We start from the raw sequence: 27,690 nt of genomic DNA on the forward strand, positions 1-27,690 counted from the left end.
CTGCCTTGTCTCAAGAAGTGGTCAATAATACGTTTCACAAAATAACGCACAAAAGAAAGAAACAAAAACTAGAAAGAGGTATTCGTTCCTTAGTATTTACAGGTTAATTATGCATCAAGGAATATATTTCAAGTTTATAAATATCTCCTCAACAAAACTGAAAAATCCACCTAATTTAACCAAGGACACTCTGAAAAGCATTTTGAACAGATCTCTTTTTGACTGTAACCAAGAACCACAGGCCAACCTATAAAGAATTTTCAGTAAGCTCTGAAGAACATTCCTACCACTGTATCTATACTACTCCTAGTTTTCTTTTTCAGGCTGTCTTCACAAGTGAGACTTCCCATACCTTGATGGTAGTTTTCACCACACATCTGTATCAGCTATAAACTGCCACAGACAAGGTGTCAAAAGACTGGTGGTAACATCCCACTGGTTTAATGTGTTTCGCATGCATCCCATGCACCCCTGTACTTGCTTTTCCAGCTACTACTACGGCTCTTTTGTTGGTCAGTCCCTCTAACCAGGAGCACAACTAAGCATCAAGAACGTCAGTTCCCCCAGTTGCTGTTACTCCTGATAAATACAATCAAACACGGCCACCTCACTGCACCCCCTTTTAAAGAGTTACAAAATTATGCAATGGTATTTCAGATTAGAAAGGAAATACATTCTTAACAGGAAAGTCACTTTACAAAATTCTAGTCTTTCCAAACTCTCGTCGCATTCACATAATGATTTCTTATATGGAGAAGAGTAATACTAATGTATGATTTCTACTCTTCTCTACTAGAGCCACCGTAGGTGTGAAAGAAGCTTTTCAACACTAAGTTTGTGCTCTGTAAAAAACACAACAACAAAACAAACAAGAAAACAACTCAAGTTAGTAATTACCAACGCGTTCACGTAGTTGAGGAAGGAGGTGAATTCAAGTTACCGTATGTATCTATACAGCCCCCTTGCTCTAGTCAGACTCTACAATTTTTTCAATCCTCACCTCAAAAAATTCAAGTTGCTATTGCGAAAGTAAATTCAGAAAAGCCTGGTTTAGACAATGGTTTTCTTTCACCAAACAGCTAATATGATTTTTAAAAAGTGGACCCTCCCTTTCTCTAGTAATCTAATCACGCTTGCTTAGGCAAAGAAATGGGAAATGTTGTTTTCAGAAGACATTAGGTATTTGAAGTATCACTTTGCAACCAGCCGAGACAAGGATCAGCATCTTTAAATCTTGCTGAAAGATGACCCTGTGTTCTCCAGCAGATTATGCCACAAACAACTAACATTAATCTAAACTTACTCATCTGTGCCAGGACACCTTGCTAAGTAAAAAATACTAAACTTCTCAATCCAAAGCACCAATTTTATGCAACCGACCAAAAAAGCCAGCAGAGAATTGAGGAAGGGGGGGGGGGGGTGAGAACAAACCACAAAAACAAACAACCCACTCACCCCAAAAAACCCACCCCACATACGCAAAAAACAAGCACAGCAGAATTTTCTGCAGAGTTGTCCAAAAACTATATTCTAAGCCCTGACCTCTGAGCTAACCACCCACTGACATTTCTAGGGATTGCCTGCGTGAACACAAGTCTAAATTTATCCCTTGATTCGTGAACTCTGGTTAAATATGGAATTTGGTCTTTCATACTTTTTCTTGGTGACAACATCCCTGCAGTGCAAATAAGCCTGTCAGAGTACTCAAAATAGTCACCAAAGCCTTGGAGAGCAGAAAGATGTTTTAAAAAGGACACTCTTCATGCTGAAATTTTCGCAAAACTACATGTACCTGGAAACGTATTTCAGTGCAGTGTCAACACACACACAAGAGTCATCTAATTATGTGATAACAATAATTGTAACCAGAAAAGCAGCTTTCAAAATATCGGAAGCTGGGGGAGGGGGAATTTCATTCCTGCAGAAACAGGGGGCTGTCAGCTCCTGCCTGTTAGGTTCTTCTACAACGAAAACACTGCTTACAATACCTCCAACAAAACAGTCAACACCCCCCACACACACCCGGTCCCCTCCAGAGCGCATCGCCCAGAAACAGCAAGGTATTACCCGCCTGAGTTACCTCACCCAACTTCTCGAAAAATTTATTAGGTGAAGTGTATTTGAGTAAGAAAAACAAGTCCAAGCACGAAAAAGATTTAGGTGTGCTCTAATTCCATATGCTGCGAACGAAAAGTATTTCAGATTTAATCTCCTTAGTCTGCGCGTCTTTAAAGAAAACGAAGTAAGAAATAAAAAGAGAGATGGCTGGGAGGCGGGGGCCGTTCCGTGGGCGGGGATGGCGCCGTGTCAGACCGGGGGTCAGCACACACACGGACCGGCCTTCGGGCAGTCCGGCCGGTACTTTCTGCCCATTGTTCTCGCCGGCGCGGAGCGGGCGGCGGCAGGCCCGGGACGGCCCGTGCGGCACCCCCCCACCGGCAACCGCCGCTCCGCCACCCCCCCAGCTCTTTTTACACACGGGGAAGGAAAAACAAAACCAAGAACGGGAAGAAAGGTGACCCGTTCGGCGCCGGGCCGGGGAGGGGAGGGGAAGGGAAGGGGGGCTCCGGCTGTGGGACCCGCGCCCCGCCGGGCAGGTGCAGCCGCCCCTGGGCCGCGCTCCCCCCGGGCCCGGCCCCGCCGGCCATTTCCAGCCGGGTCAGCCGGCGGCTCCCTGCGGAGGCGGGGCGAGCGCGGCGGCCCCGACGCTCCGGCCCGGCGGAAGGCCGGCAGCGAGGGGTGAGCGGCGGCGGGAGCCTAGCCCGGCGGGCTCCGCAGGCGGCGGCCCCCGCCCGGCCGCTGCCACAACGGGGCGAGCGGCCCCGCTTGCCCCGCGGCGCCGGGTGCAGCCGGGCCCGTTGCGGCCCCATCCGCGGGCGGCCTAGCGCCGTCCGCCGCCGACACGCGGCTGCTGGCGGGGGCGGCGGGGAGCGGAGCGCAGCGCCCGGGCCCGGCAGACGCGCGTTACCGCCCGCCGCCTCCCACACGCACAACTTTCGCTTCCCCGGCGGGGGCAGGGGGACCAGGAAGGAGCCGGCTCGAGGGGAGGGGGCCGCGGGATCCCCCCGCCGGGGAGGGGCAGGGATTCCCCCTGCCCCGGGCGAGAGGCCCGCCCTCTCCCGCCACCCCCTCGGGAGGGCAGGGGCTCGGCGACAGCCCCTCGCCCCCCCGCCGGCAGGGCTCCCCGCCGCGCTGCCGGGGAATCCCCTCCCTCCCTCCCTCCCTCCTTCCCCGCGCGCCCAGGTGTCAGCCGCTCGGGGGTTAAACCGCCGCCGGGGGGGGGGGGCCAGTTCGGACGCGGAGACGCGGACGCCGGGGGGGGGGGGGGGGTCGTCTCTTACTCGTAGTTCCTGAAGATCTCGTTAGTGATCCTGCAGTGGAAGACGCGCTCGTCCGGCCGGAGGTCGGCGGGGGGCTTCTCCCTCACGAAGGGCTTTCGGTGCAGCAGCGGCATCGCCCCGCTCCGCGCCTCTCTTCCTGCCCCGGGACCGTCTTCGAGGGGAGAGGGAAAAAAATTACAACACGGAGGGAGGGAGCGCGGGCAGCGGCGCCCCCCGGCCCGGGGAGGAGGGAGCGGGCCCGGCGTGTCCCTCCCCCCGGGGGAGCGGAGGAGGGAGCGGGAGGAGGCGGCGGCGCGGCGGCCCTTTTGTGTGCCCGACACGCCGCTGCCTGCCTGGGACTGCGCGCGGAGCGGCGGCGAATCCTGCCTCCGCCTCCCGCTGCCTCACAATGGGGCCGTAACGCCCAGCGGCGGCCGGGGGCGACGCCCCCCGCCCCGGCCGCGCAACGTGCTCGGCCCGGGGATACCCCGGCCGCCACCGCTTTGTCTCCGCCGGCTCCCCCGCCCCCGGGTCACCCCCTTCCCCCTCCTCCCACCCGCACACGCCGGCCCGGACGCACCAACTTCCCCCGCCGCCGCCGCCGCCTCCCCGCAGAGCAAACGCCCGGCAGGCAACGGCAGCGTCGGCCGCGCAGTTCCATCCGTTCCATCCGTTGCCAGGACACTGTCCCGTGCCGGGGTCCTCGCCCCCTCAGCTCCGCGCCTCGCGCCGGCCGGGCCGGGCCACGGCGCGGGGGGGGGGGGGGCTGGGCTGCCCGCCGGCCGGCCTGCCGCGGCTGGGGGCCCCGGGGGCTCCCTCCCGTCCCCTCCGCCCACCCGCTGCCCACCTGGAGCGGCCGCGGGCTGTCCTCGCCGCTCGGCCGGTGCGAAGCGCGGTGCCCCCCCCCCCCGTCGCCGCGTTTCTCCCCCGTCCTCTGCCCCCCCCCGGCTCCGGGGAAGTTTTTGATCTACTTCTCCGAGCCCTCGATCAGGAAGAGCTGCGGGGAGGAGCCTTCCCCCGCTCTCCCCTACATCTTTATTGGCCGCTCGGTGCCTTCCAGCGTGTGTCACACAGGAAGACAGCGAGCTACATTATTAATTAATGGCTGAGAGGGCGCATCCTCCATTTTTGAATTATCAGCCGGAGATCTCCGGTGCGGGGCGGCGGGGAGGGGTGGCCCGCCCGGGCCGGGAAGGCGGCTCTCGCCCGGGCTGCGGGGCACGGCGCGGAGCGGAGCGGCCGAGCTTCCCGCCGCCGGCATTACCAGCGCTTCCCGAGCGGGCGCCGGGAGCCGCCGAGCAGCCGCCGCCGAGCTGCCGGCTCCCGGGGCGATCCGCTGCCCTTGGCCCCGGCCCGGCGAGCGGCCTGCGGCCGGGCTGCTCCCCGCGGCGGGTCCGGCGCCTGGCCCCGCTCCGCGCCCCGCAGCCCGCAGGCCCGGGAACGCGCTGCCGCCGGGCACACGGCTGTCGGGGCTGGCAGCCAGACCGCACGGAGCTGAGGGGAGCGGGAGAGCTGTACGCGGGCCCCTGAACGGCGCCTCGGTGCTTTTCCAGTTCACTGAGAGTGTCACTACCTGGTTTTACTAGCGTATTAATTTTTCACCGCTTTTTTATTTTATTTTTACACTAATGCATTTACAGTGCCATTGGTAATTAAACCTGGGGTGTTAATTTGTGTTCTTAAGAGTGCTAGCCCACTTCAAGGCATAAAACCCCAGAAAGCCCACGTCCATGATCATTCGGCACTCCAGCACCTGCATGAGAAATCTACCGGCCAGCTGTAGAAACTCGACGGAACGGGCTCGCACCCCCACAGCAGCGGGTGACACCTGAAGGCTGGCACCCAAACAGTTGAAGTTTGCGACTCCAAACGCTGTTCCTGCAAACGGGGGTCCCCTGTGCTGCTCCCCGCACCTGCGCACAGGTCGTTGCCTTCACCTCCGCCAGCAAAGGCAGCCTGCGGGACCAAAACCGGAGAGGACCTTTACATCCAGTCCGCGAAGCACTTTGTTTAAAAAGCGATCGAGTTTTAATCAAAAGCAGTGAGAAAAGTGAATGCTCCCTTCTTCTGGTTAAGTTTACAGAGTATTAGGCCTGAGCTACAAAACAGGTTAACTCCCGAGTCCTGCCAGTTTGTTCTCGTTTGGCTTCACTTTCAGTTTTTAATTACTCTCCAGCAAAGGGCACAGATGCAACTCGAGTTAATGCACTTGTATCTAACATCTGGTAATTTGTAGTTCGTTTTGCATCAAACCTGTACTGTGTGCCATGGCTGTGACATCTAGCATCGCCAGCTCTTCTGATTACAGTGAGATTTTGTAACACTTAGCTTTGTTTTAAGCTCTAGCTCTGCAGCAGACGTGATTAAGTTGGAACCTCAGGTCTCCTTAAAAATAATTACATTTCTAAATATCAAGTTTGAGAGAAAAACTTGAACATGCTAAGCCAAAAAGGTTCACAAATTAGAAGGAAAAGAAAAGCTTTGAGTTTCGAATTTTTGCAGATCTCATTATTTTTAAGCCAGTATCATGATGTTTGGGAACTTGGCTGTTTTTTTTTCATGCTCGGATTGTCAGCACAGCATTATTTTAGCACTAGTTGGTACCCATGAAAAATGCATGAGTTGATAGAACTGTGACATCAAAAGCAAATTCCCTTTTGCTTTTTGCTCTTTCTTGCCCTCTTTCTCTTTTCTTCTCACCTTTTCCTCCTCCTCTTGTTCTTCCCCCCTCATTATTCCCTCTGTGATTTTCCAGTGAACAGATCCTCGCCAAGTAATAGGTTGCGCTAGGTTTTCATGCTTTCAGGATACAGAGGAGCAGCTCATTTAGTTTTCACCTTTGCATCCAGCTCTGCTCTTTCAAATCCACGGATCCAGGCTCTGGTTCTGCTCCCAGTAAGGTCAGCAGGAACTGGAACAATTTTTTATGACACCAGATAATGTCTACTAAGTGGGCGTTGAGATTTCAATGGAAATGAATTCTGAGAAATCAGAAAAAGGTTACTGTCCTTCCATGGGAATAGTTATTGGATTTTATACTGAGCTTAATTTTTGCAATATTTTGGTTTTTCTAATGTGTCACTGAAAGTATAGTTTTGGTTTGAGATACAAGAGTGGGATTACTGATGACATTCACTGGGGTTGTTGACATGGAGTTTGCCACACAGCGGCAAAAAAGAATCTGCTTTCTTACTAGAAGATGACTTCTACACTAACAACCATACTAAACAGACTTCCCTAGCCAGGGAGGTTGCAGTTCTCATTCACTGAGCTTTAAAAATATTTGTACTGGGAACATAAAATCTTACAGAATGCTTGGTCTCTATGCTTTACAAGGGTAGAACAATTTCCTAGGGACAGTGTCGGCCCAGGATGGGGGCAGCCCCCCAAGCTGCTCTTTCAAAGCTCCCCACAATTCTCAGAATTTTTATTTCTTTTCACATGGTCCCTGCTTTATCGTGGATTTCTTTCCTTGTCCTATGCTATTTCTTCCTGTCTTTAAACCACCAAGAACTGCTTTACATAAAGATACTCCAGAACATCTGTTCAGGTATGCCAAAATATCTATTCAGCTATATCCATTACCAAATAATTCCACATGTGACTGTAGTTATTCTGGAACAAGTAGAGAGCACACAAAATTATTGTACTAGACCATTGCCGCTTTAAATTCACACCTAACTTTATATTGGAATAACTAATGTTTAGCCAAATCATATACTTGGAACCATGCAAAAGCAAAAACTTCACTCAGTTTTAGTTGTATTATCATGCAATTGGGAGAGTTTTTTTCTGTAGAGTGTGTTTAGCCACTTGCTTGCTTGCTTGCTTTTTTTGTTCTTTTTATTTCTCCCCTGAAGTTGCCACTTTATTCTTTCAGGGTCTGGCTGAGGTCAGAAAAAAAAATAATTCATTAGATTTCTTCATAAAGGACTTCCGTGGACTTTGAATGGTGTGCTAGGTTCTCAACTCTTACTTTTTTAAAAAACAAATGGTTGAAAAGATGAATGTGAAAAATGCACTTATTTGTGTAAATGATAGATTGCTGGCGAGTCGTTCAGTCAAATGGCATAATATCAGTAATCTCTACCTTTTTCACAGTTGACTGGAGCATGTAAAAAAGGGGAAGTATAACATATGTGAGCATTGACTCATTTTAATGCACTGAATAGATTTTTGGGAAATAGTATGATCCCTTTTCTTTCCAAACACTGTTTTGAAAATCCTTTGTTTCCGTAATGCATACAAACCGTAGATCACTTTTTTAAAGCTTACAGCACCCAGCAAAAACACCTTATTTATCCAATTACGCATTTTATAACTTACCAATATAGGGTTTTTTCACCTTTTGCCCTTTCTCTGCCACCTTGCTGAGCCAATTTACTCTTTTGATCATGTATCTTTATTTAGACTTTAAAATATGTGAGCAAAAACAATGTGCTGGTTTTATCAATCCGCTCCAGCTGTGTGTAACAGTAACATTTGGTCTATTGTCTTTTACTGGCTGTAAAGTGCTATGCTCAGTTTTTAATAACATACTCACTTATAAATAACATGCTTCAGTGAAAAAAAAAAAAAGGAAGAGACACACGGATGATTTTTCACAACACATTTCATTTTTCTTTCATTCTAGCTCAGTTGTATTTCAACACGCTTTTACAGCAGTTCTGTAATCACAAGGACAGGAGGTTCCTTATTCTGCAGCTGCTGGACGTGTTCAACACTTGTTGCTTTCGTGTTAGTCAAAAATAAAGGTGAAAAATCAGTCCCTGTGGTCAGTGAGTTTTTGGTGTAAGTCACATTTTTTGGTAGTTTCTTAGTAGTCTTAACCCAGGCATTCCGCAGCTGCAAATGCAGGCATAATCCTTGGGTCTGTTGCTATCGCAGAGGGCAGTAAGTTCATGGCCGGAGTCTGCTTCGCCTGTTGCCGAGGTTAAATACTGCCCAATACAGCAGGGCCCATCCCTCAGCAAAGCCCTCATGGAGCACTGAGATTTTTCTTCTATCATCAGAGTTATTCTGCAGAAAGGTATTCCATCTTCTGCATTTTTTTTTTGCACAGTTTAATAGAATTTAGCGATACATTTCTCACTGCTTTTAATGGATACTGCATGCTCAATTTCCATGCAACTCCAGAAATTAAGAGATATGTTCCTTTAAAGTTTACTTTAATCATATCCTATATTTTCCCTCTCAGAAAGGGCTATTAAAGGTATTTCAGCTGATAACCTTATACTAGTGGTGAGGAACGCTGACCTCATCTACTTTGCAGCGACGACCACGTATGATTGGCCTCTAACCTGATTACAAAACGATAAAATGATGTTGTGAAACCACTATTCATTTCCTAATAGTGTCTCTGAAACCAGCTTAAATTCTGAGAGGATTGGTACTGCATTTTCATTCTTACAGTTGCAGTGCACAGGGTACAAGAGCATTGACACTACTAAAATTTTCTGACACTAAAATATTCTGAATTTCTCCTTGCTAACCAATATTTAGAATGAATGATGACTGATGAATGATTTTGAATGAATGACGGGTGAATTTGCTATCTCTTGCTGCATACGCACATTGTCACTGCTGGAGTGATGTATGGCATTTTAGAAGGGTTATAAATATCCTGCGTCAACCTGCTTGAAACTTGGGTATGAATCTCTAGGATATTCTTTATGCAGTCAATTTTAAGACTGAGAACTCTCCAACTGCGTAATACTAACCTACCATTTACTCAGTTTGCATTCATCTTTCTTGAATTACTTGTATTGAACATCTCTCTGTCCAACTGATGAGTAGAACCGGTAATTTCAAGGATGTTACTGTATGATTTTGTTATATGACTATACAGTCCCAACATTTTTCTCAGTAATACTGAGATTAGACAAACCTGTTTGCCTATTGAAAGACATCCCATGCAGTGCAGTTTCTGCTGAGGAGCACATGAAGAGAAGTTGGCCCAGTAGCTGATCTGGCTTATTTAGTCTAAGACTAGTGTGATGAGCCAACCTGAAACATATAATTCCACTCAAATACACACCATGTTGGATTTTCAGAGGAGTCATTCAGTCAACAAATGTGATGACTCACGACTGTGACTGGTATTCTGACTGATTTAACCATTCAATAGCAGACTCCTTTGGCCCCCAACTTCTTTTCTTCTGTCTTGCTACTCATCTCTCATGGAGGGCTTTAGGAAGGATGAGGCAAAGAGGTGAACTATCTAAGGACTCTTCCAATGGTAGATGCCAAATAAGAGCAGAGCTGAAGAAGACAGTAGCTGCGCGAGCCTCAGCCTGACTAGACGGGGACTCTGGATGTCTCCCCAGCTGACAATTGGGAGAGTCGTGGTGTGTGCCAGTGGAACAGCCCCACCATGATGCTCCTGCACATGCTTAGACCGTGGCCACCGCTTCAGCCCAGGTAGATGAGGGCTGGAATAAAGAGGTAGCTTGCCCTGGGTACAAAATAAGCTGGAGTTTTGATTTTGTGCTTTTGCAGCACACTGCTTTTCCATAACTGCTTGTATTAACTGGGTGCTGGCAGAGTGATCCAAACCTGGTGTACTGAGTCCTAAAGCTGGAGGGGACCCCACCATACTACATCATGGCCAGAGACTATATTCCTTAGAGGAACACTGTACTCAAGGGAGATCCTTTGAAAGGAGAGCTCCTGAGGCACAGCCGACATACGTGATCGTTCTCCCTCCTCTCACAGACCCAGGGGCAGGCATGCATTAGGTAGGCACCGCTGTCCCACGATGCCCATGTTGGGGCCTCATGTCCAAGAGAAAGCGAGATACTGATGCAATTTTCCCCTTTCTTAAAAGTCAGGCACTTGTAAATGTGTTTGGCTTATGTAAAGCATGCATGTAGAGCATAACTAAGGGAAAAACAACCTAAAAGGCAGTAAATCCAGTGTCTGCTTTCGTCTTGCTGTCTTTGGAAGACTTAGAGCAGCTGGAAAGTTAGTAGGATTGTTACTGTGCAGTAGCTAAGCCTTCGTAGCAAGGAAGAAAATGTAAACTTTTTTTGTTACTAGTACCAATTTAGCACAACAATTGATAGAATGAAATTGTTAAAGATTCAGTAACTTGTGAATTAAAAACTGAAAATTATTTCAGTTGTAATTTCCAGTCATCCAAGAAGTTTCTAAACAAAAAGCAAAGGCAAGACTCTACAATCCTAAGACCACCTTCCCACATGGAATTTATAGTACCTGAGACATCATTCAGCACAACCCCACAGTGTGGACACAGATATAACGTTGTAAAAATGCTTATATCCATTATAATAATAACTTACTGTTCTACACTAACAATTTCCAGTGATGCAAGTTATTGTTATGCATCTCTAAATATACCCATGTTTAAAGTTGAATTGGTATAAATATCTCAGGCTAAAATACTTTTTAAAAGTTTGCACTCTAGTTATTGTAATTACAGAATGTAATAAAAAATTGTATGTAAGTCCAGGCTCACAGAGACAGTAACACTTCAAACAGCATACTGACCATCCCATTGCCCCCTAGAAATCAGAAGGTGACTTATAACTGCAGGCAAAACTTCCAGCTTTAGGGCAAAACAAAAGATCACCTGCAGCTCTGCCTAGTCCCTAATGGATATGATGGGTTAGACCCTTCCTTTAAAAAAGCTTTCAGTCCCACTCAGTCCCACTGACTCAGATGAGGTCCAGTGGCAGAAATGCAGCTAATACTGAGAGAAAGGAAAAGTGCGCAGGACAGTTCTACCTTGTCTTGGTAAGTACCCCCACTAAAGTCAATACCAAGAAGAAAGGTTTAAAAGGTCAGATGAGGTTTAAAAATGCCCATGCCTTCCCATGCCTGCCCAAAACTATCTTGATTTTTGTTTTCTGATGTCTGTGAGTGGGTTTGTTGTGCCTCTGTGAAAAAACTGAAGTTCAGTGAGAGAATTTCCTGCTTCGTAGATAGGTTTTTACCCATGCAAGGCATACGCATGACCTCAATTCTCCATTGCTTGCCTGTTGTGCAACTGAGAGTTTAGCAGCAAAAGGAGTTACAACCTCAGCATTATCTAATACTTGTGAATATTGCATGAACACTTGGATAAAAATGTTTAACAACTGACAGAAGTTGAAATAAGACGCTTTTTTGCTCCCCACAAATAATACTTCATTCACACAGTCTGAAGGAATCTGCTGGCAGGAGGACAATTTGTCATAAAAATGGGGAGGTGGAAAGCAGAAGGTACGCCAGGAAACACAGCTCGGATCTGTGCCGATGGTCGGGTTCCTGGTGAGTTCCACAACAGACGGTGGCTACAGCCCATCTCTGAGGCCAACAGCTATGAAATCTTCTTAGTGTCCACATAAAACCTGGTTACAAAAGCCTTGACTTTCCAAACGACTTTGCAGAAGCAAATAGAAGTGGTTATCTGTCAGCTGGCAAAGCTCGGTCCGACTGTGTGCATGACTAAATGCTGCCAGGGAAGTTTTATTCACTGCCATCAATGCATATCTTAACTTCAGGCCGACGCTGCCACCGTGGTGGGCACCAACTCTGCAGGCTGGCCCATCAGTGGCTTTCAGACAGAGTTTGGCACTAACTGTGGGATCTGGAAGAAAAACAATTTTGGGAACCACGAATTTTGTGATGGGTGTGGAGGAGGCCGGAGCCGCTCCTACACCAGCCGGTTTTCAACAGCCAGGGCACTGCCGCTGTGCCTGGGCGATGGTGGGAGCTTCCACACACGGATCTCAGCTTTCCTGAGGAAGGGCTGGACATCTGGCTTAAAGGCCGCGCAGTCTGTCACCTCAACCTCCTCCATGGCCCGGCGTGTGTCTCCAGATGGCTGTTTAGGAACCGGCGCGATAGTCGTGCACGGGTGGCCCACCATGAAGTCAGCCACTCCCTGCCCGAAGGATGCCCACAGCCCTCTCTGCCACTTCGGCCTTTGCCGAAATTGGGTAGGAAGAGTCTTTTGGCTCCAAGCCACATGCGAGGTTTGAAGCGCGTGGGTTACGGGCACCGGGTTTGGCCGCCCCTTTAGTCAATGGTGAAGAAGCGGCGCTCGGTTTTAGGGCTGTGAGCTGCGCCGTTCCTCCTACCAGCCGGAGCACGTCCAGTGCTCGGCATCGGTGCACGGTGTGTATGAAACCGCTCAGACATTAAGAAGTCCTTCTGTTGAGTCGTAAAATATAATCAGTGCCAGTGGGGGTCGAGAAACAAAATGCTGATGGAATAAGTTGGACTTTGCTTCTTCATTTAAACCAGAATAAATCTACATAACTAGTCTTTCATATTTCCATGCTGTATAGACCTTGTGCATGTGACCATCCTTTTTTGCAAAATTAAGTCCATCCCTTCTGTCACTTTATTTAATAAACTATCAGTTCATAAGGATTTAGGGAAGGATAAAAGCCCCTGTAAACCGTCACGGTTTCACAGTGTTAGGGAATGCAGGAGGGAACTTTCCTGACTCCTCTTTTTTTTAATGCAGTCTACTCCTAAATCCTGCACTTAGATGTATCGTAAGCTTTACATGCAGACCAGACTGCAAAATAGTTTGACTGGAGTCGTTCTGGCATCAGTTTAGCTGCTGTGGTGCGAACTGTCAGGTGGACACACTGAGAAACAAGGTGTAAACTTTATATAAGCACATTAACACAGAGCTTTAAAGGTATTTAGTTAAGTAGGTGTAAAAAGTGATCTAGATGAGCCAGAGCAAGCTTTGTGCATATACTAGTTTTAGCATTATTTGGAACCAAGTTCCTTTTGACTGGAGTTTGCCTGTGTAGGAACTCTGCCTAATTCTGTTATCAGATGACTGGTGTAAGTATATGCTTTTCCCACCAAAGGGAGATTTGCCTTGAAGTATCTGAAATATGTGATATAATATGCTTTCCTCCCATAGTATTAGTGAAGCTAGAAATCCAGCCCTATCAGCTGACTGACTTACATACTATTTTCTTTAAACTTAAATATGATTTATTAATTCCTTTTAGATAGTGACAGTCATGTATTTCAAGACATAAGTATTTTCCCCATACGAGTATGTCCCAAAGCCTTTGCAAAAGGTCTGTGAGAGGAAAAGCTCATTAGTGTTCTTCAATTTCTAAAGAAGTTACAGGTAGACTGAGCATCAAGACAAAACAGTATGCAGAAGGAGGGAATGTTACCCCCATAAATTCAGTCATACTAAAATTGCTCTTTAGTTCATTATGAAACCAGATAATTTTTTCCTAATAAAAATACTGTGGATGAATGCGATCTGCAATTTTTCTGAAGAAGTAAGTGAATACACACCACCCCTTGTGGGCAGGGTCTTTAAAGGTTCAGTGTTGTTCAGTATGTCAAAACACTTGAGCAGCTGTAAGATCAGAACCCAAAGGCCTTCAAGCAAGGATGCAGCATCTGGGAGGGCGATTAAGGTAAAGAGAAAAATGCTTACACGGGTCCTATTGCAGTTGCTATTTAAATAATCCTATCTGAACTTCACCATTGTACTAAAAAAATAATCAAGTCTTGCAGGTTACTTACGCTTATGCAACCTGAAAGCAAAATCTATCAGTTGAGCCAGGTCCTTGGCTCTACTCCAACAGTTCAAAACAGGTCTAGAGGCAGCTTAACTGCCCTGGCCATAACTATTTTCACTTCTCCAGGAACAGCTCCGCAGGGCATAGACCCACTATGACAGCTGACACTTCCCTGCTTCTAAACTCTGACTCCCAGAACACAGGCAAAGGAAGAAATGGCACCGGCAGCCTGTACCCGCTCTGCAGTGCCGCTCTGCCTCGGGAACGCTCCCCCTGGGCTAGGAGCCGCTGATTAATTCTTTAAACAACCAAACAAACCCCAGGATAGTTAAACAGAATGTTCACTGTACCTTTCATTTTTTTTCCCTTTCTTTTTTTTTTTTTTTTTGAATTCTTCACCTTTGGAGATAGGATAGAATCAGCATGGAGAAACTATTATTTTTCTAATATGTCAACTGATAGGGTTTGGGCGTGTTTGCTTTTCCTTTGTCTCTAGCGCACCAGCCTAGGTATCATTTTAGAGTTCCTGTTGCTTGTTTTATACAAACACGCTCTCAAGCTTCTGTCTGGTGAGGAAGTAATGAGAATTTGTGGAGTAATAAAAAAGAGTCAACGTTTTACGATGTTGAAAACAGTTAATAATCAACATCAAAAGGCTTTAATCTGCTGACAGTCATATACTTGATTTATGCAGCTGGCTGCCCTACTGGCTCTTCCTTCAGGCTAACTGGAGGGTGCTCCAAGATACGTGTCTTTGTACAGTGATAACTGGAAACGTTGAGGTAGCAGCTGTCCAAAGTAATGGGTTGAATCTGAAGGCCTGAGCAAGAAGCAGTCCAGGCAGTATGTGTGATCTTCCCAGGTTGATGGGAATGAATTAAGAGCAAAGCCACTGCCTCCAGGAGCAAAAAAATCCCAACCCAACTCCAAAACAAAACCGAACAAAAAACCAACCCTCCGTCTAGCTGTTGCCTAGAGCAAGGGGACGGAAATTTTGGTTTTGTGTTCCTGGGGCTCACTGGGTATTACACTCTGTGAGAAGGAAGAAGAAAGCGAAGAGAGAGAAAGAGCCTTTTGGGGCACCGAATAGGCCTAAGCGCCAAGCACAGGATTTGGGAACAAGAAATTGCTTACTGTCTGTTTATTTACAAAGACTTTAGAGGAAGGGCTAGAGCTGGTACTACCCCTTTGTCCTCCTGATAGACACGTTAATTTAAAGACTCCAGTAATAACTTCTAAAGCCAGGAAGAAAATGTTATTTTCCCCTTTTATGACAATCAGATGTTTAGTGGGAGGAACACTCAATGTGCGTCTAAGAGATAGGTGATGCCAGTTATGAGGAAAAGAGGACTTCATGCCCCCAAACTAAACTAATTTAGTTGCCAGTACAGTAAGCAGCCTAAACAGTGCGGAGATAGGTTCACAATAATTTAAAGTGTAGTAGGTAACACACAAAAAACCTTATTTAGAGACACCATAAGCTTGCAGGGCTTGCTTAGCAAAATGAAATGACAGCTAAGGTTCTCCAAACACGGGCTAGTCCTTTTCCAGGTTTGACTGAGGAGGGAACAGCACAAGGACACCTGAGAAAGATGCTGATTTCAGCCGTTTAAAGCTGCTTCACTGGCGTAAGTGATGATCACATCCTGTCCTCTGTTTCTGCAGGTGCATGAAACCCTTTTTTAAAGAAGGATTTTCATCAGTACCACATTTTGGAAGGTCAGGCAGTGACAGTGACGAAACCATGACAGCCGAAAAATAAAAGAGCAAGACAGATACCTTTTTGAGAGTACTCTTTTCCTCATTTCAGCACTCTCCATCTCCATATCACTTCCCGTGAACTTTGTCTCATGAAAAGATAAGAAAAAGATTATGCACCGAATGATTCAGCTGACTCCCTGTTCTGACACTTCTGCAAGGAAAGTGGTATATAAATGTTATCCCTACAAGGTGAATTTCACCTTGCTGTTCACCACCTGATTTAAAACACATTAGATTTATAACAGTTTTGTTTATGTTGCCCTTTTCAGCTTTTGGGGGCTTTTTTTATGACTTTGAACATGCCACAGTTTCCTAGAATTTCTAGTTTCAGAATAATTTAGATCATTAGGAAAAATAAATAGCTAGCATTATTTTAAGTTCATCCTGATCAATCAGAAACAGAGTTCAGCATTGGACTGTCATATCCAGTTTTACAGCAGTAGTGTACATCAAAAGTTAGTTTGCTCTGATGTTATAAAAAGTTTTTGGGGTAGAAAGAAATCACAGTTCCTTGGGATATTTATAGTATTTAAGAATGCTTTTAAGTAACTTGTAATGGCAGATGCCATTGAGTGCTCTGTCATAAGTGGTTTTCTTATTCATAAGAAGTAATGCATACTACGGTACATTTCAAGTTAGGCCCACATTAAACTTTGTAGAAGAAATAAAGACCATATCTGTATTAGCGTATGAATTTCATTTGGATTCTGTTAGTGCCACGTTGTATTTTGATTGCTGTTTCAACTACAGCTCATAAGTGGAGATTTTAGCCATCAATTTGGCAATATAACACATGACAGGCTTCAGTGGATTATGTTTAAAGCGTCAAGACAGGTATCGATGGCATACATTGAATGGTGTTACCATGGGGTAGAAAATCAACTAGTTACAACAGGACTAACCTTTGAATGGCTTGGGCAAGAGGCCCACAGAGTGAGATTCCTTCTCTTCCAAGTGCTGGCCCCTTTCTCCCTTCCACAGGAGGCTACCTCCTCCCACCTCTACTATGCAGCAGCCTCTCCCCAGGAAACCATTGTCCTCCCCCAGGGTACGTGGTTGTGGATTGCTGTCCCAGCAGACAGGGAGATGGCTGCAGCATGTCCTGGCTTGGGTTAGAGGAGCAAGAGGGACTTGGAGGCCCACTAGGAACTCAGAAGGGCTGGGATACCAGTTCTGGGATCTAAACAAGCTCCCACTGCTCCAGGGGGATCCCAGATGTGGAGCTAACAGTTGGCAATGCACTGGGAAGACAGAGTTAGGAATTATTGACCTGTGATAGCATCAATTCACACCACCATGAGTCTTCCTGGAACAGGACCAGGCCACATTCTAACAAAAATTGCTAAATTTGACCAGATGTAATGTTTCATTCAGGCTTCTCCAGGCTAGAAAGCCCCACTCCCTTGGAAATGGCAGTGGCTTCTCACACTACATGTGTGAGGCTCCTAGCACTACTACAAGAGTTTTTACCTTCTTTTAAACACACATTTCTGTCCTATATGCCCCAGTCCCCCTGTCCTGTATGCCCCAGTCCCAGTTACTGTCTCTAGCCTTACCTTTGCTTCCAGCGCTGCTCCCTTCCAACTGCTGCTCTTAATCATCCAGTCATAAACATCCCTTTTAACCCGTATGCTCAGCTTCCAGCTTGCTTTTCTTCTTCTAGAATGGCTGTGGTTATTGATTATTCAAAGTTATATTGTAATTGGCAAGTAACAAACCATTTCACAGCTGTTTAAGAACTTCCAAGAAAATAAAGTTGGAACTTCAGGGGCATGTAGATGAAAATATTTACAGCCATTGTTAAATAGGTTAAAAAGTAGTTCATTTTTCTTTTACTTCTTCTCTTTCCTCTGCCATTTAACATAACGTGAGGATTTTCCTGTTGTAAGCTACACAGCCGCCTTAATCAGCACTTCTCCCCCATTTTGTAGAAACCAAAGAAACTGGACTGGGAGCTTCTCACAGGTTCTCATTTGAGGCCTCTAGTCCAAACTCCATCTTAATCAGTGTTAGTATGATCCTCACTGGGAACATGTAGTTCTGCTGATTTCTGAGTGGGTTTTTTTCTTGTTTTTTTCCTTGTTTTTTTGTTTTGATACTCTTATGCAGAACTAAGGAGGTAAGTCTCTGCATGGTGTGCCTCAACACGCTACTTGAGTCACGCTGGCTTTGTTGAAGGACTGAACTGACACCCATCTTGGTTTACTGCTCTATTCGTAGCTGTCGAGTCCTGCCCACCACAATTGTTCCACAGCCTCTTAACTCAACAACCCGTCCCTTTTCCTGTCAACACAGCATTTCTCTGAAGAATGCTGTTGACCAAACAAATACCTGCAGAGAGGATGAGACTGCTATTGCAGGTGTAGCTTTTTTTAAAAGTCAGTCATCTGGTGAGGTGATGAGAATTTGGGGAATTCTATGCTATAAATACACAGATGTTTATGGTAGGTATATGGCTGGCTTGTAGACAAAGCCAGCACTCGAGACACTTCATCATATAGAGAGAAACATAAACAGGAGATGTTTAGTTCTGTCCTAGTGAATTATGTACCAGACACAGAGACTGGGCATTCTAATGATTATTTTTGAAAAGTCGAGTGCTTGAGTCCTACACCCTTCCTAAATGCGCAAAGTGAAGCAGGGGCTAAAGAAGAAAAGTCAGGTTCTGGTGGCAAAGGAAACCTTTATATTGCTGCTAGCCTACAGTTTTCAGTTATTGCCTTTAATTATTCTTGAATTGTATCATATTAGGCATGGCTTATTCAGGTGTTTCTCAAGGGCAACGAATGTTTTGTTTCAGCAAGGCATAAGGGTTACCGAAAGGGTGACTCCCAGCAAGTAATAATTCAGTGCAGAAATGTAGATTTCATTCAGAGGAAACTATTTTTAAGATGTGTCATCACCAACAGAACAGACTTTGGTTGGTACAAGCTAGTTATTAATGGCTTTCTGATGTTAGGCACGGTATAGGTCTGAATGTGATTAAGTTAGCAGGAATTCTGCCACTCTTTGGTGACAATGACGTTGAGTCCTGAACTGAAAAACAGGAACATCTTAGCAAGAGAGTAGCTATTCTGAATAATTCAACTAAAATATTAGAAAATTCAGGGTAAATGGAAAGAACAGACCTCAGCGTGAGTGATTAAATAGAAGTACAGTTGTTGAGATCCAATTATTATGCTAAGACTGAGCAGCTTACAAAACCCCTAATGTTGCAGTTTACCATTATCAGCCTTTTGAGTACCTTATTTCTAGGTGACGGCGTGATTAACATCTTACTATAAAGGCAGCTCAAATTCCTTGTAATACTGCTTTAGCTGTTAGTAATACTATCAGCCCTAGCAGAATCCCTAAACCTAGTTTTCAGCCTATTAGTACAGGAATAATTTGTTTCTCAGCTGTTACTTTGAAACATATTGATTTTTCAGCCTACACATGTTTTTACTTGTTTGTGATCTTATCTTATTCAAATTTCAGAACCACACAATTCACTTCTGAGATAAAGAATGCAAAATTATCCACCCAGTTTGGCTTCAGACAAACAAATGCAACTCGACACAAACAAAGGGACTTGTATCCAAGCGTTATTTGCCTGTGCTCTTAATATTTCAATACTTTGTGGAAGAAAGCAAGTTGGGTAACAAGCTGTTTTGACTTCATATCCAGTACACTTTCAGGTTTCTCTAGTCTCCAAAGCCAAGAATCCAGTCTAAAGATGCCACAAAGCTTCAGCGTGCTTAAGGCAAGGCAGTGCGGTGCTTTTTTTCGATCTTTGTTGCCATACTTTGGAATAAAATAAAAGTTCTGCTGCAGATAAAAAGAAAAGCATGTCTGAGATGTTGCCTAAATCTTCTACGCCTATTTCATAGATGATTTATGCTCGGAGGAAGGAACCTTGAGTTGGAGCTGGCTAGATTTGCTTTTTCTGCTGAAACAAGCTCTGAGCTTGAAGCGTTTCGGCGGAAGCACTCTGCTTTGATGACCTTTCAGCAATCAGAGCTGAAGCCAAGCTCCCCAAAACAAGGCACCACACTGGCCGCGTCTCTGGTCTCCGACTGGCTGGCAAGTGGTCTGTGGATACAGCATCTAAATCAGCCATCTCGATACTGCCTGACGCAGCTTTCTCAAAGAGCAATTTGTGACTTTTCCAGGAAAAGCTCAAGCCTTACAAGGGTGGACGTTGGCATGAGACTTTTGCTCTTACTATCACGTCGGAAACGGGGTCAGCTTTGTAGAGAGCAGCCTCTTGACTGCTCTGGGTTATTAAACCGGGAGCTCGCAAGCAAGCCTCCCACAGCCCCAGAAACCTCTTCCCGAGAGCCAGCAAGCCTGGACGGCAGCCCTGTGAAGGGCTGCACTTTCTAGCTAAGTCAAACTCTTTTTGGTTCCTTGTCTTTTAGTGTAGTTTCCTTTTGGAGCAACTTGTTTGTCCCCACCAGCACCAGGGAAGGCAGGACTTGACTTTCCGAATAACTTTTTGTTTGTCCCCAGCAGGACTTCACACTTCTTGCCCATGTTGTGCAGGGCTGTCCTACCCTACGTGCGGCAGAACTGTTTGGCAAGATCTACCACCACCTTTATTTACAGACAGGGCCGCTCTTTCAGTCCTGACTGAATGGAAAATGATTGCCAATTTGTGTTTTATTTTAATTTCCTCTGCACATATCTGGAGAGTGCCTGCCTATAAATCCCTGCTTACAGGGTGCTTGGGAAGCCACTGTTTTCTCCAGTGATTAGATCATGTTTTCAAGTCATATCTTGCCATGGAAACAGACAGGTAATGAAGGGTCTGAACTGGATTTCTCTGCATTAACATCTCAGTCATTCATTCAACCAAGTGGCAAACCCTCATTACAGAATACAGGCTGCAATCCAAAACGATGGTTACAGTAAAAGCAGGATCCCCAAACCAAAGGGTTCACGGTTTACCAGAGATCAGCAATCTTTTCAAAATCAGAAGAAGTAATGCAGTGGTACCTACCAAATACGATAAGGAAATTTTCAAGTCTTACTACGAAAAGTTTTCCAGTAATTTCTGAACGCATTTCAGACTGGCCTATGAATTAAAAAATGTATATTAATCCAGAAACCAGAACATGTGACTGAATTCTGATTCAGTCTTTGCAACTGAATTCCAGACATCATAGAATGATTTTCAAGATTTTATTTAAAGTAATGGATTATGTATTTTAACGTGAGCTTAATGTTGCCCAGATTTTGCACAAAAACGTTTGGAAATCTGTGCTATTGCAATTTTTTATGGCACCTTAATCTGCTACAGTATTCAAAAAAGCTACTGGAAATTAAAAGCTATGATCCTGCAAATATCACCATTAACTTCAATAAAAATACCAGCATGATATTAGGGACTGCTATATACCAAGAATTACTAAACAAAAGTTTTCTTAAAAGTCTTTTCTGAATCAGTAAAAAAATGTATCATCATTAACAATAAAAATGTTCCGATTTTTCGGGGTGCTATTGAAATTATCATGAATGTCTGAATATACAGATTAACCGGTCAAAAAAATGAGGGTTTTGGGAAAGACCAGACTTTTCTTTGACAATATACCATGCTGAAATACCTAGAACCCCTGTCATGGATGTAAAAGATTTGCAGTGGAACATCTCTCTGTGCTCTTGATTGGAACAAGAGACAAAGAGTATTCCCAAAAAATTCACCATCTGTTTGACAGCCCTTAGTGAAGACTGAAGAAAGACACTAGAAATATGAGTTTGTCCAGGCAGAGCACATAGTTTCTGTCAGCTTTAGTAAACCTTGTAATAAGTCTCATCATATTAAAGATGATTTAAGAAACTCGATCTGTAATAGTAGTTTACAGTACTGTCAGTCCTGGGTGGGAATTACTAATTGCTTGGTGCTGTTAATATATATATATTAGCTAACTCGAAAGTGTTGTGGAGATCAGAGAGAATGTCAGTACAGAAGTAATATTCCTATTTTTTGCTTTGCTTAGCCCTTTTTTCTCTTTCGTGCAAAAGACCAGTGGTAGCATTTCATTCCTTATCCTCATTAGTCCACGGAATTATTATGTTGCGTCTGATCATCATTCAGCCCAGTTTGTACCTCAGTCCTGACGCTGGCCCAGTAAAAAGGGTGGTGGGAAAATCCTGCCAGAAGGTGAGGAGGGAAAAAGCTATAAAAGGGCTATCTAAGTGAAAATGTTTGAAAGTCAAAGGGAGGGCACATGTTTGACTTCACAAAAGAAAATGCTGGTTTCTGTTGCAATGTTGGTTACACAATCACATAAGGTTTTATTTTTAAAAGCAAGTAAAAAAATTATAGTGCATCAGCTCCTCGACTGGTGTAAATCAACATGGTTTTATTGACTTTGATGGAGCTATGTCGATTTATACCAGATGAGGATTTGGCCCACTGTATGGAGATATTTTTATTTCTCTTCTCACTCTATCAGTTAAGGAAAGGGTAATAATCAGCAAGCTGGAAGCAATTACGTGTGTGTGAGGAGGGGGTAGTTTCATAATAGCCAACTTGATATTATTTCCTGTAAAATGCATCAGGAGAATAGAGCCTGGAGCCTGCTGACCAGTTTGTTTTGTAAAGAAATATTTGTTGAAATCTGTTTATAATAATTTGTCAAACGATGGGCAGACTCGTCTCAAGCACTTGCCTTCCACTGACACCAGAGGCAGCAGTTCTGGTCCTGACCAGGGCACCGAGTGGCAGCTGGTGAGGAAAGACCCAGGCAAAATTTGGCTTTTACTTGCATCCACGTAAATCTACCAAAATTGGTAGAAATATCCTCTATTTACAACAGTGTGCCTAAAAGCAAAATTTGGCAGAGTTTTCAACTGAGCATTTATAAGCTGTTTCTGGCAGCAAATAAGTATGGGGGAGGGGAAGATTATTCATTGCAGATGCTTTGTAAGATTAACAGAGGCTTTCTGGTGACAATGAAGTCTACTAACGTAGCCACTTTTGGAAAATGCCTTTTAAAATGTGATTTGAGGTAATTTTCTGTCATCCTTTAATTCTTAGAGAATTTCACAGCGGTAAAATGCGCTAACTGGAGACCTCAAGTGAAATGACTTGAATTGTTCTCTTCACTGTGGCGAGGCAGAGGAGTCCTGACCTGCGATACCCAGTGGGTACAGCAATTGATGGGAAGCTAAGATTTCTAAGAAATCATTTTGGGTAAATGCACATCCTAAGGTTCAGCTTTAATTAGGGTTGAGCAGCCACCAGCCGCACATTGTCAAGGGAGCTGAAGGCAAACTAGTCACAACTAAAATTGAAAGAATTATCAAATTTTTTTTATGTTATAATGCAGATTATTCTGAAGTACCAACACTAGCACTATTAACACTAAAGTATTCCAACCAGCTCTTGCAATATAGCTCACTCATATATTATCTTTGCTCTCACAGATGATTTAAACATATTTTTCTAATTTTTTTAACTTACAAATACCATTAAAAGTACTTCACACCCTGCTAGAGTGGCTATCCTAGGCTAACAGTGCTTCTGTCACTGTAGCTTGTATCCATATGGCTACCTCTTTCTGAACTGATCTACAGTTAAATTAATCCCAAAACTGGCATGTAGGTGAACCCTTAAACATTAGCAGACAACTCATAAAAGACTGGAGAACACACGGTTCAGGAATTATTCTGGAAGGATGCATAAATGCGGTTCCTGCCCCGACTACAGAGAGCCCCATGGAGCTGCGCAGCCCTTCTTCCCCGCACTGTCCCTCTCCAGCCCTCCCTGCTGTCTTTCCCTGGGAAAGGTCAGGTAGCCTATTAATCATGCTGTTGTCTTTGATTTGCCGTATATATACATCCACCGTTTCCTGGATCCTTCTGAAGCAAGGAACAATGAGCAATTTTCCAAGGAAAGAGTGGGTTTGCTTGTTTTGGAATTCTTTTTTAAATAGCTCAAATGTAACCTTCTCAAAACCAACGTAAGATAAGGCACTGTTTCAGCTAAGGCAGGTGACAGCATTATGACATTGAATTTAAATCCACTTTCCTGTAGTGAATATGTAACTTCAGGTACAAGCCGCTGGGTTTTTCATTCTGTGTGTTGTTACAATGCATCTTTCACAGGTTTTGTTACTCAGCTTCTCAGCTACTCATGGAAATTCATGGGGGGGTTTTTCCCAGTAAGTTTCAAACACATATGCTGTTCTGCACTGGAAAAGACAACTGCAGGGTCATTATCATCTTTTCTAGTGAGAACATGGAATTGAAAATCAAGTGCAGTACTGTAACCATCACTACCTCTTGACTGACTGAATTTCTACAGTTATGTGTATATATATGTGTATATGTATAAAACAACTATTCTATTTTTTATAAATACATGCACCCAGATGCTTTTTACTGGTTAGTATATTGCACAAACCATAACTGCTTACAGACAGTATTCCTAGAATCAATACCGCAAAATCAATTCACACTAAGAATAATTTAAAAAGGATGAGAAAACTTTGAGCATGACACATCAGTGAAATGAAAGTAGGCTCTTTTCATTATTTTTTCTGCTTAGGTTTTAGATCTTTACAGAGAAAAAAAAAAAGATGAAAAGATCATTTTCAAATATGGTGTGTGCTGTGAAGATGATGTCCCAGCTAATTTTGATGTGGACAGAGATTATGACTGAAGTTAGGAATACACAGAAGATTAAATCCTAAACCGTAACCCTGTTTTCGTAGAAATGTATTAAAGCAACAAAATAGAATGACATACCTAAACCAAAGCATTTCTAAGTAAGGCATCTGTCAGATTTTTCCATGAGATGTAGGCAGTTTAAGATGTGCTGTGACAGTATTTGAGATTGTTGCATTTTAGTACTGCTCAGCTTTCAGGGTAAGGGTGGTCCAAAGCCTGAAGATGAATTTCAGGGACAAGCTGAGCAGCAGCCAGCAAAAAGCTTAATATTACAGTAACTACCAGTTCATATGTGTCACCTAGTCTTTAATGTGAGAAAACACTGGATGAGGTCATCGTTAAACCAAGCGAAGCTTGAGTGTATGAATGAATTTGAGTTTGGTGTCAAACTACATAGAGAATAGGGTACTAGAGCAATATCTGATTCTGTACATACTGCTGGAGTTAGTGCTTAGCACAGCAGAACTTCAGGCTGTAAGCACAGGTTCTCACAGGCAGTATCTGGGGGATGCGGTGCATCTCTGGTCTTCATCAGGGACCACGGTAGTCAATCCTGTCAGCAGACAGAACTGAAGTCTGCGGAGCGATCTCCGAAAGGCACCTCTCGGGGTCCTGCAGGAACTGACGCAAATCGCTTGCTGCTTTGCTCACTCACGTTTACCCAGGCATGGGAGGGAAGGGACTCACGTATCAGCTGAAACCCCTGGCCAGGCAGGACAAGGGTAAAAACTGATAAACTACCACAAGTTCCCTTCCAAGTGCTCTAGCCTGATCTGAGAAGAAATATTGGTCACATCTCTACTGTCTGAAGTAGAGCTCGGCTATTCTGAGGTACATATTTAAGCTTCTGGAAGCCTCCTAAGGTTTTTTGTGGGTTGTTTTGGTTTTTTGTTGAATTTTTTTTACTACACGTGTAATTAATTGGTTTGCCAGTTGGAAATAAATCTTTGAAAGCAAGAGGCGCCCACCTCTTTTTGATCATCATGTTCCCATAGATATTATGAAGACTGGAAAAAACGGCTGGAAGGGATCTCTGAAGGTCATGTAATCTGTCCTCCATTCTAAGGCAGGTTGAAACAGCAAAGATCAAATTGCTGGAATATCTTCACTCACATTATCTGTTTCTCGTGTGCAGCCTGTGTCTGACTCAGCTACAAGGTTTTCTACAAGGTTTTACAAAAAGAATTAGTGTGGGACTTACAGCTCCCCGGGGAAGAAATTAAAACAGGAGTGGAAGTAACAGAATGACTTCTAAAATGCTGCTGCTTAGCTTGGCCTCTGATAGAGTATTAGTTTAGTAGAACTGTTAATTAAGAAAAACTTAATTTGATTACTGTAGTTAGTCCTGAAATTTAAGAAGCCCACAGAGCCCGAGACCAGCTACAGTCTAATTACTAGACTGGAATTTTTAATTACTACAGATAAGAGTATTGGGGGAAAACTGTCATGATTCAGAATTCAGAAACCACATCCTCCCTATTTTCTAGCCATCCCACTCAGCCTCTGAGAAGGAGTGTTGAGAGTGTAGTAAGTGGAGGCAGATAACCACATCCCCAATCTGCTGTCATCCTCAGACAGCAGAATTTCCGATGTGCCTTCTGCTTAACAAAGAGAAGTGATGAAAACAAAGAGGATGTAAGTAACCTCCCTCGTTAACAGGTGCCTTCACAATAATTACTCGTAGTTGGCCTTTTGCCTGCAGGCAAACTTTCCATTGGCTTTTTAGCAAATTTCTGCCATGTCTCCACTCAGAAAACTGAAGATGAATCAGCTAAAGGCACGAAGACAGCGTGAACAATTCAAGACATCTTAAACCCTACATGGATGCTCTCCTTCAGGACCAAAGGGTCTGCAGAGCTCTGATGGATCTCCCTTTCTGAAGGTCACCCTTGTTGAAAAAGCTTTAAGGTATCATAGTCATGAAAAGTTACTGTCTCTTTCGCCAGGTAGCAGAGCAGTGTTCAGGTGTTTGTGAGGGACATCCTCATTCACAGCTCGGTGTCTTAGCACAAGCCCACCTTTGTTATTGGCTCAGCCTGAAACTCTGGGCTGTGAGCGGGAAGGGGTGAGGCGTGGTACCCGTCCTGCCCTGCACTGGGGGGAAGAGCGGCAAGCCGGTTGTGTCAATGCGTTAAACTGCCTAGCTAGATTTGGCAGAGGGTGCCTGTCCACGTTTTTGGTTTGTTACAAGCAGGCCCTACTAAATAGCATCAAACTCCAGCCGCTTGATTTGTAGTGGGAACCTCCATTTTGGGACTGAACGCATTTCACGGGCTGTGACAGATGGACTCTGTTGGATTGAACGGCAGCAATCTTTAACGCTTTACCTCCCCTGCGCCTGTTGCAACCCTCCTCCAGCGCTGTCTGTCCCAGCAGCAGGGGAAAGGAGAGCAGATGCTGGTGAGGGTGGCTTTGCCTCAGAGTCTGGCCTGGGGGTTCTGCGGGCTGAGGCAGCATGCCCCTGCTCCGACCACTGCTGGTGCAGAGGCACTGACCCTCGGCAGCGAGGTGGAGGAGATGGAAGGCAGGCAATGTGCAGCTGTCACTGCTAAACCTGACAGAGTCCAGCCACGACGTCTCACACTCTGCTGATTTGCCAAAACCTTCTGTAGCTGCCTCATGCTGGCAGCTTCTTCACACGCATAATAATTTGACCACAGCGAAAGTTTTTGCTTAAAGCGAAGCATTAAGACAGTGCTGGTGCAGCTCAGGCAGAAAGCAGAACGGCTTTAAAAGCCCTTTCACAGCTTTGATCTGAAACCTTTTAGGTTCCAGTAAACCCATTTTGCCCTGCCAGCAGCAATCCCCACAGGAACAGGAGCATGGGCCCTGTCTCCTCCCTCTTGCAACACCCACCCCCCATGGTGTCTGGGCGTACCTGCCAAGTTTTGTGCATCTCTGTGTCTGGCACCTATGCAAATTAAGCAATCTGTATCTAATTTATATGTGGTCATAAATACGGCTTTTGAAAAAACGCTGGCTTTAGGCATTGTTAAACGTGTTAGGCTGAGCTGAGGCTTCACAGGGAGCTCCTTCAAGTACCAGGGTCTGAGCGCAGGGGAGATGGGAGGGAGCCTTTTTGATAGCCAGCCTGGAAAGAGCAAGTTTTTGTGGAAACCTCAGCTGACAGGTGAAGACCAGTGAGCACAGCAGCAGAAGGACAGGGCTTGGAAGGGGGTTGCTCCCCACAGATGGAGGCATGCTAGCTGCCGTGCCATGCTGCGTGCACATCAGGTGCTGCCAGTCTCTGCAGTCCCTGGTGTCAGAGCCCTCCTCCTGCCAACCAGCTCCTTGGCCCCTCTTCACCCTAACCCACCTCCTCCTCTGTGCTGGATGCCCAGTGCCTTAAAACTGCCCTGGAAACGGGCCGCACCTGGAGAGGGAAGAGAGGGCTCTCCGCCAGCTGTGTATCACCCCAGCTCCCAGGGACAGATGCAGAAACC

General features: G+C 45.2%; 2 protein-coding genes across 6 annotated transcripts in view; one reads left to right on the forward strand and one right to left on the reverse strand.

The window, feature by feature from the left end:
* Positions 1–4,251, reverse strand: part of BAZ1A (bromodomain adjacent to zinc finger domain 1A) — a 66,063-nt gene extending 61,812 nt beyond the window's left edge. For 4 of the 5 annotated variants that reach the window (XM_075425329.1, XM_075425328.1, XM_075425327.1 and 1 more), the window contains exons 1-2: positions 4,168–4,251; positions 3,342–3,492 (exon numbers count right to left, since the gene is read on the reverse strand). In XM_075425329.1, the coding sequence (XP_075281444.1) occupies positions 3,342–3,454 (113 nt within the window). In that variant the 5' untranslated portion in view covers positions 3,455–3,492; positions 4,168–4,251. Of the gene's footprint in view, positions 1–3,341; positions 3,493–3,900; positions 3,951–4,167 lie in introns of those variants that run through there. The other variant, XM_075425326.1, reaches the window with a different exon arrangement.
* PSMA6 (proteasome 20S subunit alpha 6) overlaps positions 1–27,690 on the forward strand; it is a 242,834-nt gene that overhangs the window by 54,057 nt on the left and 161,087 nt on the right. The gene's annotated exons all lie outside the window — the stretch shown is intronic.

This window comes from Opisthocomus hoazin, chromosome 7, assembly GCF_030867145.1.
Source record: "Opisthocomus hoazin isolate bOpiHoa1 chromosome 7, bOpiHoa1.hap1, whole genome shotgun sequence".
Lineage (NCBI taxonomy): Eukaryota > Metazoa > Chordata > Aves > Opisthocomiformes > Opisthocomidae > Opisthocomus > Opisthocomus hoazin.